Source organism: Mauremys mutica, chromosome 5, assembly GCF_020497125.1.
Source record: "Mauremys mutica isolate MM-2020 ecotype Southern chromosome 5, ASM2049712v1, whole genome shotgun sequence".
In the NCBI taxonomy this organism is placed as follows: Eukaryota; Metazoa; Chordata; order Testudines; family Geoemydidae; genus Mauremys; species Mauremys mutica.
Genome location: NC_059076.1, coordinates 108,622,505 through 108,635,382, shown reverse-complemented (window position 1 = coordinate 108,635,382; position 12,878 = coordinate 108,622,505). Strand labels below are relative to the sequence as shown.

Below are 12,878 nucleotides of genomic sequence, written 5' to 3'. Positions count from 1 at the left end.
AATGATTGGATATTCCATGCAACAGCTACATCTTCTGGCCACATTTGGTATAACAGAACAGAATTTGGTCTAGGGTGGTTTCAGCATCTTCTCGTCTGCTTTGAGGTAGAATCAGCTCCATGTAAGGTTCTACTCTTTTAAAGTGCACCTGCAAGAATGTTTGGTGTGTAAGGCTGGATTATGATACTAAGTGAGATGGAGTGGCCTGTTTCAAGACATAATAACCCTTTTATAAATAACGTATTTAATGAGCTTCATCTCCGCAACCTGAAACAAACAAAAAAACACCGCACACACAGACCACATCACAACATGGACCTAACATTACATTTGCCAAATTTCACTTCTGCTTGTACGCTCAATCCCTTTTTCCTACACTTTGTCTATCTAGCTTGTAAACTCTTTGTTTGTGTGTGCATGTACACATGAACAGCATCTAGCACAATGGCACCTCAGTCCTGGCTGTGGCTTCCAGGCATTATTGCAATACAACTAATAAAAGTCACTGTCACATTTTCAATAACTGGCAGTCTACTGGTGACTGATCCTGAGGGCAGCTCCTGTTGCCTCTTCTCCTTCACTCATGAAGGCCAAGCCCTACCCAAGAAATCATGAGACTGGCTTTAAAAATGGGGGGTGAATTTCATTTGCTTTCTGGTTTTAGAGACTCTAGGAGTCACATTTCCAAGCCATTCTCTGCAACCATGAAGGCTAGAAACAGGTTTGTGGTCTTTTAAATGCAAACTAAGTTTCTCACATAATTGCATGACTTCAGAGGCTTAAGCAAAGAGACCTAAAATAATAAAATAATTAATTACAATACCCTGTATTTATCTAGTGTTCTTCATCAGCAGGTCTCAAAAGTGCCAAAGTGACAAAGGAGGTCAGTATCATTATCCACATTTTACAGATAGGGAAACTGAGGCACAGATGAACAAGTGAGGCCTGGTCTACACTAGGCGTTTAAACCGGTTTTAGGAGCGTAAAACCGATTTAACGCCACACCCGTCCACACTGAGAGGCCCTTTATATCGATATAAAGGGCTCTTTAAACCGGTTTCTGTACTCCTCCCTAACGAGAGGAGTAGCGCTAGTATCGGAATTACCATATCGGATTAGGGTTAGTGTGGCCGCAGATCGACGGTATTGGCCTCCGGGCGGTATCCCACAGTGCACCACTGACCGCTCTGGACAGCAATCTGAACTCGGATGCAGTGTCCAGGTAGACAGGAAAAGCCCCGCGAACTTTTGAATATTTCCTGTTTGCCCAGCGTGGAGCTCCGATCAGCACGTGTGGCGATGCAGTTAAAAATCAAAATAAAGAAAGAGCTCCAGCATGGACCATGCGGATGTGATTGCTGTAAGGGCAGGCAAATCTGTTCTATCAGCGCTCCGTTACAGAAGACGAAATTCAAAATCATTTTTAAAAAATCTCCAGACAGACGCCATAGCAGGGACTCAGCGCACTGCTGCGTGACAAGTGTAACGGAAAGCCAAAGAATCAAATGGACGCTCATGGAATGGAGGACTCAAGCTATCCCACAGTTCCTGCAGTCTCCGAAAAGCATTTGCATTCTTGGCTGAGCTCCAAATGCTTCTAGGGTCAAACACAGTGTCCGCGGTGGGTCAGGGCATAGCTCGGCAATTTACGCAGCCCCCCACCCACCCCCAGAAGTGAAAGGGAAAACAATCCTCTCTTGACTCTTTTACATGTCACCCTATCTTTACTGAATGCTGCAGATAGACACGATGCTGCAGCACTCAACACCAACATCCTTGCTCCCCCCCCCCCCGCCATGGGTGGCTGATGGTGCAATAAGACTGATATCCATCGTCATCATCAGCCTATTGGCACATGGGGCAGTGCAAAAGGACTGGTAACCATGCTGACTAGCATCCGTGAGGTCGATCAAGGGCGCCTGGCCCTAATTTTTCCTGGTAGATGGTGCAGTATGGCTGGTAACCGTCCTCATCATAGCAACAGGGGGCTGAGCTCCATCAGCCCCCACCCTTCATGTGTAAAGAAAAGATTCAATTGCCCCTGGACTAGCAGCGGGATGCTGGGCTCCTCTCCTCCACACTGCTTAATGTCCTGTCTGGACTATCATAGCAGCTGGAGGCTGCCTTTCACTCATTTCTCACTAACAAGTCACTGTGTCTTATTCCTGCATTCTTTATTACTTCATCACACAAGTGGGGGGACAATGCTACGGTAGCCCAGGAAGGCTGGGGGAAGAATGGAATCAACAGGTGGGGTTGTTGCAGGAGCACCCCCTGTGAATAGCATACAGCTCATAATTTCTGCGGGATCTGACACAGAGCAGCTGTGTTCTCTGGTTCTATGATACAGTGGTTCTCTAGTACACTTGCCCATATTCTAGGCAGGACTGATTCTATTTTTAGATACCAAAAAGGAGGGATTGACTCAGGGAGTCATTCCCAATTTTGGCTTTTGCACCCCTGGCTGATCTCAGCCAGGGGCACTTATGACAGCAGCAAATGGTGCAGTGCAAAAGGACTGGTAACCATGATCATCTTATTACCAATTTATGGTATGGTAGATGGTACAGTATGGCTGGTAACCATCTCTGCTGTCATGCAAAAGCAAAAGCATGCTGCTGTGTAGCGCTGCTGAATCGCCTCTGTGAGCGGCATCTAGTTCACATACGGTGACAGTCACAAAAGGCAAAACAGGCTCCATGATTGCCATGCTATGGCATCTGCCAGGGCAATCCAGGGAAAAAAGGCGCGAAATGCTTGTCTGCCGTTGCTTTCCCAGAGGAAGGAGTGACTGACGACATTTACCCAGAACCACCCACGACAATGATTTTTGCCCCATCAGGCACTGGGATCTCAACCCGGAAATTCCAAGGGGCGGGGGAGGCTGCGGGAACTATGGGATAGCTACGGAATAGCTACCCACAGTGCAACGCTCCAGAAATCGACGCTAGCCTCGGACCGTGGACGCACACCACCGATTTAATGTGTTTAGTGTGGCCGCGCGCACTCGATTTGATACAATCTGTTTTGATAAACCGGTTTATGTAAATTCGGAATAATCCCGTAGTGTAGACGTACCCTGAGTGTTGGCAGCACTGTATACCAGCTGCCCCATACAAATAAACAGGCTTTGCTCCTGTTTTCCTGCTGCTTCTATAGGATTTTAAAGCATCCTTTTCAGTGAAGAGTCTAAAGCCTTGTAGAAACAGCAGGGACAAGGAGAGTCAGCACCAAATGACTAGTCAGCTCTCCGTGCTCGACCCGCAAGTATTTTGAGGATTACCAGTGGCCACCAGATCAGTTAGAGACCTCTAGCATATGCAAAACAATTTGGTCAGCAAAACAGTATGTTAAGATTGGGACCCAATGTGTCTAGAAGCAAGCTGTAACAAACTCCCTGAGATCTGCAGCAATGTCAGCACTAAATTCTGCAACAAACTGAAGTTTCCACCTCTGTGTGAGATGAATGGAGACAAATTCAAAACCAGAGGGTTTTAATGTGAGCTAAAGATGAGAACGATCAACACATCGAACAACGCAAGACTTCCATAACTAACACCAGTCTTTGCAAACGACAGTCCAAACATTCTGTGCTGTCTCAAATCTAAATGTATAGTGGTGGGAGATCAAAAGCCAGGTGGCCCTCCTGCAGAAACCAGCTTACAGCTCCTAGCTGTTGAGGGACTGACATCATAGCATCCCATTCTCAGCTATCTGCCCAGAACTCCCATCGATTTCAGTGGGAATGGCCTAGGGGTAATTGAGGATAGAATTGGGTGAACAGGGCCTATTTCACACAGGCATCTTTTCTAGCACCCTGTAAAATAATGGGACTAAAATAGGGCATTGTTTAAAATAAACAATTAGGGATGATTAAAGGTTTGCACATTAGAAAGTGCCACATAAAACTAAACTGGAGAGTGCTTCCAATTTGCAGAACACAGGGGTCAAGTTGTCTGATTTGCATGAACACGCATTAGAAAGATAAACCCCCATATTTTAGGATATAAACCTTCTTCTAGGACTAACCACTGCTAGGGGCAGGATACTAGATGGACCACTGGCCTCATCAAGTATGACACTCCTTATGCTCTGGTGCCTGCATGGAGAAACTAAGATGCTTATGCATGCAAATGAGCATGCATGCAAAAGTGGAGCACAAACTCAGAGGCTGCATTGAGACTCCATTGGCTGGCTTGTTGGACATTGTAACCTATTTAATTTTGTGGGAAACATAACCAAAGCTCTTTATAATGAAGAACACAGCTAAGGTAATAGCATGTGTTTCTATGTTTTGGAAGAAGCTTTGCTGTCAGTGTCAGCTGCTTGTACCAACGGCTGGGACAGAATAATGTGTAAAATAATGTGCCTAGGATTAGAGATACCAAGGTCTACAGTGCTGTGCATGACAAGGGAGCATCTCAGCTCAGCAGTATGTGTTTGTCTTCCCTGCAGCCCACTGTAAGTTCTGGGTGCCTCCAGGCTTAGGTCTCTAGAGGAAATGTTAGACAAACTAAAAAAAATAGCGCTAACTGAAAAAAACACACGATGAAGAGAGAATGAAATATGATGTGACAGTTTTGGCTGTTTGGTTTTTCGTCAGATTACTTCTCACAAGGCCCTAGAAAGGCCCCAGGGCAAAAGCAACTATTTTGCTGCCATTGTGCAGATGCAGCATAAATGTTGTTTTGTAAACTCCAGAATGACCTCCCAAAATACCAGCTCATCAGAGCTACATGAATATTTTGGAAATAATGTGCCAGACAAATCCACATGGACTGATTAAAAAAGTGTCTAATATGAAATCACAAAATTATACAACAGAAAGAAAGCAAAATAAAAAGAAAGCAAAATATTGTTTTGGGAGAAGAAGAGAATGTTACAGTTAAATGCCACAGGAAGTGCCATAAAATCCACCTGGAAACCATTAGGGAAACATGTGGGCTATTGACAAAAAATTAAATATCATGGGATAAAAACATGAAATATGGGAAGAAATTTACCACAGAGAGAATTGAAGAAAACCTGCACAAGCAGGTGGCAACCAGCAGGTGCATTAAAATGATTGATATTAATGAACTATCTGCTACTATAAATGAACAAGATGTGGGGTAAAATTCTCAAAAGCACCTAAGTCACTTGGGAGCCTAAGTCTCATAGAGATTCCAGGAGACTTAGGTTCCTGAGTAGCTAAGTCACTTTTGATATTTTAAAAAGCAGCTAAGTATGTCTTGACTTTTTGATTCTAGGCTTTTTGTGACAGGCATTGTGTTTTCCTATGTCTTTACACTGCCTTGCACAATGGGATCCCAATTCTGATTGCTTTAACCCCTTTAATATAATACTAAGTTTTAATAGTGTTTTGTGGGAACAGTTTTAACATCAATCCATCTGTCTGCATGAGTATGTACAGAGCATATGTTAGACATCTAAATCTCCATTTATAGATCCATTTCACCTGATTCCAGCAGTGCTGTTGAATGCCTAGCCCAGTGTCATGGATGAGAACTAAGTGGCTGAAGCTCAATCCAGAAAAGATTGAGGTGATAGTGGTAGTTTGGGGGAAGCAAACAGATGATATGGCAAGGCTAATATCTGCTCCTTTGAAAGAGAGTGTTCACCCACCATTTGTGACTGTGTTTGCGCACTTTGGGGGTTGTATTGGATTCCCATCTGCTCTTGGATGATCACATAACAGCTAAATAAACGAAGGAGGCCAGGTTTGAAAAAAAGCTACCCATAATTATGCTTTGTCTACAGTTCAGTGAAAGACAACCTTTCTGTATGGTCCTGGTTTTGGTGTGTTTCATTTCAGTTGTATTTATTCTCATGTCTGGGAGACTTCCTGGGTGAAATCAAGTATCAGAGGGGTAGCCGTGTTAGTCTGGTTCTGTAGAAGCAGCAAAGAATCCTGTGGCACTTTATAGACTAACAGATGTTTTTGCAGCATGAGCTTTCACCCACGAAAGCTCATGCTGCAAAAACATCTGTTAGTCTATAAGGTGCCACAGGATTCTTTGCTGCTTCTGGGTGAAATCCCAGCTCCATTAAAATAAACAGAAGTTTTGCTATTGACTTTAAGGGGTCATAATTTCACCCTGGGTGTATGTTGAGGAGATGTTACATTGTTTTACCACAAAAGTTTATAAAAATAAATCTCATACATAACAGTGAATTAGTTTTCAGAGACAGTGCAGATCAAACTTACCAGGACAATTCCAAATAGGCATTGAGAGCTTTTCTGATTACATGTCCCAAGTAGCCATTTTTTTCTGCAATATGTTTTGCCCAGCTGTAAAAGAAGAAACGTGACAATAAATGAACATATTTCACACATCATAGTCCAGTGCTATTCATATTGGGGCCAATATGATTTTTGTCATTGACTTAAGCTGGTGCAGGATCAGCCTCTTTGTCACTAAAGGCATACATTTCTATCCTGTATTTAGCCCCCGATGCAGTAGTAATGTTGAAATGTCCTAAGGTAATATTTTATTTCTGTAACATTTTTAATGGAAATTTTGGTACCGCATCAAAACAAAACTTCAGGTCAAATTCAACGTATCAAAAAGTGGCAATGTATACACTGGTTATGAATTGGTCTCTATGCAGGTACAAGTGGCAAAGTAGTCTAACTTCTACTAATTCATAGATTTTTAAGGCCAAAAGGGGCCATTAGATTACAGTGGTTCTCAACCTTTCCAGACTACTGTACCCCTTTGACGAGTCTGATTTGTCTTGTCTACCTTCACTTAAAGACTACTTGCTTACAAAATCAGATAAAAGTACAAATGTCGCAGCATATTATTACTGAAAAATAGCGTACTTTCTCATTTTGTACCATATCATTATAAAATAAATCGATTGGAATAAAAATATTGCACTTACATTTCAGTGTATAGTATACAGAGCGGTATAAACCAGTCATTGTCTGTATGAAATTTTAGTTTGTACTGACTTCGCTAGTGCTTTTTATGTAGCCTGTTGTAAAACTCGGTAATATCTAGATGAGTTGATGTACCCCCTGGAAGACCTCTGTGTACCCCAGGGATTTACATACCCCTGGTTGAGAACCACTGCATTAGAACATCTAGTCTGACCTCCTGTATATCACAGGCCATAGAATTTCACACAGTAATTCCTGCATCAAGACCACAGCTTCTGGTTGAACTAGTGCAGCGGTTCTCAAACTGTGAGTCGCCAGGGCTGGCGTTAGATTTGCTGGGGCCCAGGGCCAAAGCCCAAACCTGAGCTCCACGGCCTGGGGCTGAAGCCTAAGCCTGAAGACTTCAACCTTTGGTGGTGGGGCTCAGGGTTACAGGCCCCCAGCCTGGGGCTGAAGCCCTTGGGCTATGGCTATGGCCCCCCCTACCCATGGTGGTGGAGCTTGGGCTTTGGCTCTGGCCCCCCCGCCCAGGGCAGGCTCAGGCTTCGATCCCCTCTCTGAGGGTCATGTCGTAATTGTTGTTGTCAGAAAGGGGTTGCGGTGCAATGAAGTGTGAGAACCCCTGAACTAGTGCACATCTTTGCATGGAATTCCCATTAGTATCCATGGAAGTTCCCTGCATAGATTTAGGACAGCATATGGTCCTATAGTGTTGCTGATAAAATTACTTTTTCTTTTTGGAGAAAAACGATGCAATTGCTCCAGGTGCCAAGAAACTACAAGGCCTCTGTGGTATTGGAAAATGCAGGTCCCACCTCTTGTTACAAAGCTGTGAATTAGATATCCCTTGACAAACCAGTAGACGTGAATTTCATGTGAATAGTTTCATCAACCAAAAGACTTTCTGGGATAATGGGCAGCAACAACTTGAGTTTCTGATATGCGAAGCACCTGCAATTCTAGGAGGTAGCTGCAGGTGCTCAGCATCTCTGAAAATGAAGGCTTAACTATTTCCTAAACATTAAGATATGCACACATTCAAGTGGAGCAAGTATTATTGCAATGGAACAGTTTCTCAAGAAGAAAGATGCAAATTTTTTGGATTGAGGAATCGAGAACCTGCCATAATTGAAATGATTTTTTTCATGATCTGAATCATCATTGGTTTAAAAAATAAGATTTTCCTTATAAAAAAGGGTTTCATTCCTTACATTACAGCTTTTTCTGGATCTCTAGCAAAGTTTTCCATATTTCCTGTGATGTAATACAGAGAACATCGTATGGTTCCTTCTACGTGTCCACCTTGGGCAGCTTTGTAGAAGTACTCAGCAGCTAGTGTCTGCAAAGAAACAAGATAAAAATGGCAACCTCCTTGGGAATTACTATTTCCCTATATTTGCTTCATTTAAATAATAAATAGATAGATAAATAATGGCAGCCTGGCTAATGAAACCAGTCAGTTTAATCACTTTCTGTGCAGATGGGTGAAATCAGTTTCTTTCTTCTACCACCTTACCAGGTTAGGTTGGAAGTTCTTTAAAGCTGAAATTGTGGTAGCATGTTTATCAGGTAGATGAATATATAAAATGTACAACTGGCCTCTGGTGCCATACAGTGTGGCTTTGTTGACACTAGGGTGACCAGATGGCAAGCGTGGAAAATCGGGATGGGGGTGGGGGGGGTAATAGGCGCCTATATAAGACAAAGCCCCAAGTATCGGGACTATCCCTATAAAATCGGGACATCTGGTCACCCTAGTTGACACTGACAAAAATGGACCAGTAAGTCACCGTCAGTGATAGCAGCAGTGGAAGCTGGAGTGTAGAGAGAGGGTACAGGCATTTTAACCTCCAGGCTATCTAAGCCTACATTCACCGTTAGTGGTAAAAACACTGCAGTCCTGTCTACACGACAGCTTCCAGTGTTGTTACAACTGGTGGTGAATTAGAGGAGCTGTTTTTGCCAGTGTCACAGCCTGCTGGAACAAAGCTTGCTCTCTAGCATCTGAGAAATCATTTCCATGATTGTCAAGAATAGAGCATCCAATCCTGGAGACCTTAGTGTGTGAGTAGTCCCAGTGACTTTCATGAACTACACATGAGTATGAGCTCCAGGATCAGGCCCATAATTTCCCAAGCATATGAAGCTAGTTTGTATAAGGCAATACAGGCTCGACAGGACAGAACTGCAGAAGGAGGGGGAACTGAGAGAGTATCCAGGTCTCATAATCAGTAAGTTTTATACAGTAGTTGTAATAAAGCAACAGCAACCACAACTAAACAATTTCTTTAATCCAGGAACTTCTAACTAGCAACATCTGCTGTAAAATGGAGATCCGGTATTTTTCTCAGGGGTCCCGGACTCTGGAACTAGCTTCCTCATTCGATCCAACAGAGCCTAGTTTTATTAACTTCCAGAGCACACAGCAGCATGTCTCTTTTCTCAGGCTTTTGGTGAATGAAGTAATACAGGACTATAGAGTGCTTTTGCAGGGGCTGTTATTAACTTGGAATTGTATTATTACGGGCAGGCCATTATTATGTACTATGTATTTTTGTCCCCTGGGTAGGAGAAATATGCTTGCCACCATTTGCTGGGTAGTTCTAGCTGCTGTTTGCAGCATATATGCTCATTGACTGAGGCACTAGACATGCACTCGAATGCCTCCATTAGCCTGAAGCATGAGGTTTGATAACTTTTATTTTAGCATTCTGAACTATAAACAATGTGATTGGTCATAAAATTATCCGTCAAAATAATGCTATCCTCCATTGGAAAAAGAACATTATTTTTTCTTGATATATATACAATTAAGTTCTTAGGTCCTTGCTTAGAAAGACAAAAATAAAATATGTAGGTCTATGAGGGCCACATTAACTCAGACTTTGAAAGAGAAATTTAATTAAAATCTGTCTTGAACTGTTTTTTTTTTCACAACAATAGTAGCTTCGATATGAGTGCTGTGTAACTGCTCAAAAGTTCTAGCGCAGATTATGCAGCCCTTAATCACACTGGATAGTGCTCTGCTCCATGTAAAGTACCGTGGAAGTCAGTGGGGCTACTACTGAAGTCAAGAGCTATTCTACAGGAGTAATGAAGGCAGAATCTGGCCCTCAAGAAGGTATAAAACAACTTTTTAAACAGACTCCAAACCTGATTTTGTATGACATTTTTAATCGGACTTGTGTTTTAGTCTTAAAGGGACAGTGGTACTCTTGAGGTAGAACTACACAGGTCAGAGGAATGCAAACACATCTGCAGCAGGCATGAAGCAGATTGTGATCCTATTACGCTAAGTAGTGCTGCACTCCAGAAGCAGTGCCCCTGACTTCAATGGGCCTTCGTACAAGAAAAGACTCGACTCACTGTGATCAAGGGTAGCAGAATATGCTCCCCTTAAGTAAACACAGAATCTTAAAGAATAAAGCCAATATTTGTAAACCAGACCTTGTAATAAGAAATCACACACTGACTATTTACTTACTCGATTTCTGCCAGGCACTCCTGGGTAAATCCCATCTAAATGCAGAGCACCCAGGTTATAGGATGCATCTGGATTGCCCATTTCTTCAGCTTTCAACCAGTATTTTGCTGCTTTTATGTAGTCTCTTTTAAAATTATGGTAATACCATCCCAAACCATTCATTGCCTGATGTAATCCCTGTGGATAAAGAAAAAAAAATGTCCTCAGACCACTCAGGTTCAGCTGTGCTTTGCCACATCTTCTCTAGTGTCAGGAGTTCTAGAAAGTTAATCTTTGTAGCTCTTTGGCATATGTTATCTAGACAGAGTTCTACCAAGCTGTAACCAAGAGGTTTGTGACTGCTGGAACCCTTAGGGTCCCCTTATTTTTCTCTGCTTTTCTTCTCTAAAGCCCTGTGTTGAATGAACCTCCAATGATGGGGATTTAACAATCTCCTGTTGAAATCTGTTTAACTTTGGAAGCTTAACTACTTTCCAGAAAGTTTTTTTTCCCTAACCTAAATCTCCTTTGCTGTAGATTAAGCCCATTACTTCTTGTCCTACCTTCAGTGGAATGGGGAAGAATTGATCACCATCCTCTTCATAACAGCCCTCAACATATTTGAAGACTTATCAGGCCCCTATCATTCTTCTTTTCTCAAAACTAAACCATACCCAGTTTTTTTCACCTTTCCTCATAGGTCAGGTTTTCTAAACCTTCATTGTTTTTATTGATCTCCTCTGGACCTTCTCCAGTGTGACCCCATCTTTCCTAAAGTGTGGTGCCCACAGTTGGACACAGTACTCCAGCTGAGTACAATGACTTCCCGTGTCTTACATATGACACTCTTGTTAGTACACCCAGAATGATATTTTTTGCAGCTGCACCACATTGTTGACTCATATTAAATTTGTGATCCACTATAACCCTGAGATCTTTTCCAGCAGTGATACTATCTAGCTAGTTACTTCCCATTTTATAGTTGTCCATTTGATTTTTTCCTTCCTAAGTGAAGGATTTTGCATTTCCCAACTTTGCATTTGTCTTTATAGAATTTAATCTTATTGATTTTAGACCAACTCTCTAATTTGTCCAGGTCATTTTGAATTCTAATCCTCCGAAGTGCGTGCAACCCCTCCCAGCTTGGTGTCATCTGCAAATTTTATAAGCATACTCTCCACTTCATTATCCAACGCATTAATGAAAATATTGAATAGTACCAGACCCAGGACAGACCACTATGGAGCCCCGCTAGATATGTCCCCCCCATTAGATAGCAAACCATTGACAACTGCTCTTTGAGTATGGTCTTTCAAACAGTTGTGCACCCATTTTACAGTGATTTCATCTAGACACTTCCCTAGTTTGTGAATGCCATGTGGGACTGTGCCAAAAGCCTTACTAAAATCAAGATATTTCACATCTAATGCTTCCTCACTAAGTCAGTAACCCTGTCAAAGAAGGAAATTAGGTTGATTTGGCATGATTTGTTCTTGACAAATCCATTCTGGCTATTCCTTAAAATCCTATTATCTTCCAGACCCTTACAAATTAGTGGAACAAATTATTAAACAACTATCTTTTCGGGTATCAAGGTTAGGCTGACTGGTCTATAATTCCCTGGGTCCTTTTCGTTCCCCTTTTTAAAGATAGGTAGTTTTCCCTTTTCCAGTCTTCTGGGACCTCACCCATTCACCAGCTGTGATAATCAAGATAATTGATAATGATTCTGGGATTGCTTCAGCTAGTTCCTTAAGTATGCTAGGATGAATTTAATCAGGCCCTGCTGACTTGAATACATCTATATATTCTTTAAATGTTCTTTTGATATTTTGGCTTGAATTCCTTACATTTGCTCTGAAAATAAATGGGAGACAATTAACATGAAAACTTCATGCTGTTTTTACAGAGTAGGGAGAGACGGTCAGTGCCACACAGGTCAATTTTAGGAAACACCATGTATGCCTCCCACAGCAGCTCAGGTTATGGCAGTGCTACACACTAACATTAAACCTCATCTTTGTCTCAGTAATTAGGCATCAAGAGAAGCTCATTATCCTGTGACAATGTTCTATTTTGTCAACATTAACTCTGTCTCCTTGCATAGCCTGGTCAACTGCAAGCATACGCAGTTCAAATTACTGTGCTAATAAGCATGCTCTTCACCACTTCCTTTTGATGCATGTTTAATAAGGGCTATGCCAAAAACAGTAGAATATACAGGATTAGAGCTATCTAAAGGACTCCAGGACAAGACAAGACATTTGCTTGTTATTCTAAACTTACATCTAGAACAATCTCTGTGACAATCGGGGTCCAGACACCCAAAAGGGAGAACTGGGGGTTTGAACCCCACAGAATAAACAATTGAATCAACTGGCTATATACTATATACAACTATAACTATATATATGTTATTTTGTATTGATTAGGGCTGCCGATTAATCACAGTTATCTCACGCGATTAACTCAAAAAAATTAACAGTGTGATTAATCACAAATAAACCACAGAATACAAATTGAAATTTA

The 12,878-nt window shown here is 42.0% G+C and overlaps 1 protein-coding gene and 1 long non-coding RNA gene across 2 annotated transcripts in view; one reads left to right on the top strand and one right to left on the bottom strand.

Moving 5' to 3' along the window:
- LOC123370699 overlaps positions 1-12,878 on the top strand; it is a 92,190-nt gene that overhangs the window by 34,785 nt on the left and 44,527 nt on the right. The window lies entirely within an intron of this gene.
- The window catches only part of SEL1L3 (SEL1L family member 3), a 70,686-nt gene that overhangs the window by 16,354 nt on the left and 41,454 nt on the right, over positions 1-12,878 (bottom strand). Inside the window, exons 15-17 of the mRNA XM_045017414.1 lie at positions 10,371-10,547; positions 8,098-8,225; positions 6,209-6,292 (exon numbers count right to left, since the gene is read on the bottom strand). Of these exons, the coding sequence (XP_044873349.1) occupies positions 6,209-6,292; positions 8,098-8,225; positions 10,371-10,547 (389 nt within the window). The remainder of the gene's footprint in view (positions 1-6,208; positions 6,293-8,097; positions 8,226-10,370; positions 10,548-12,878) is intronic.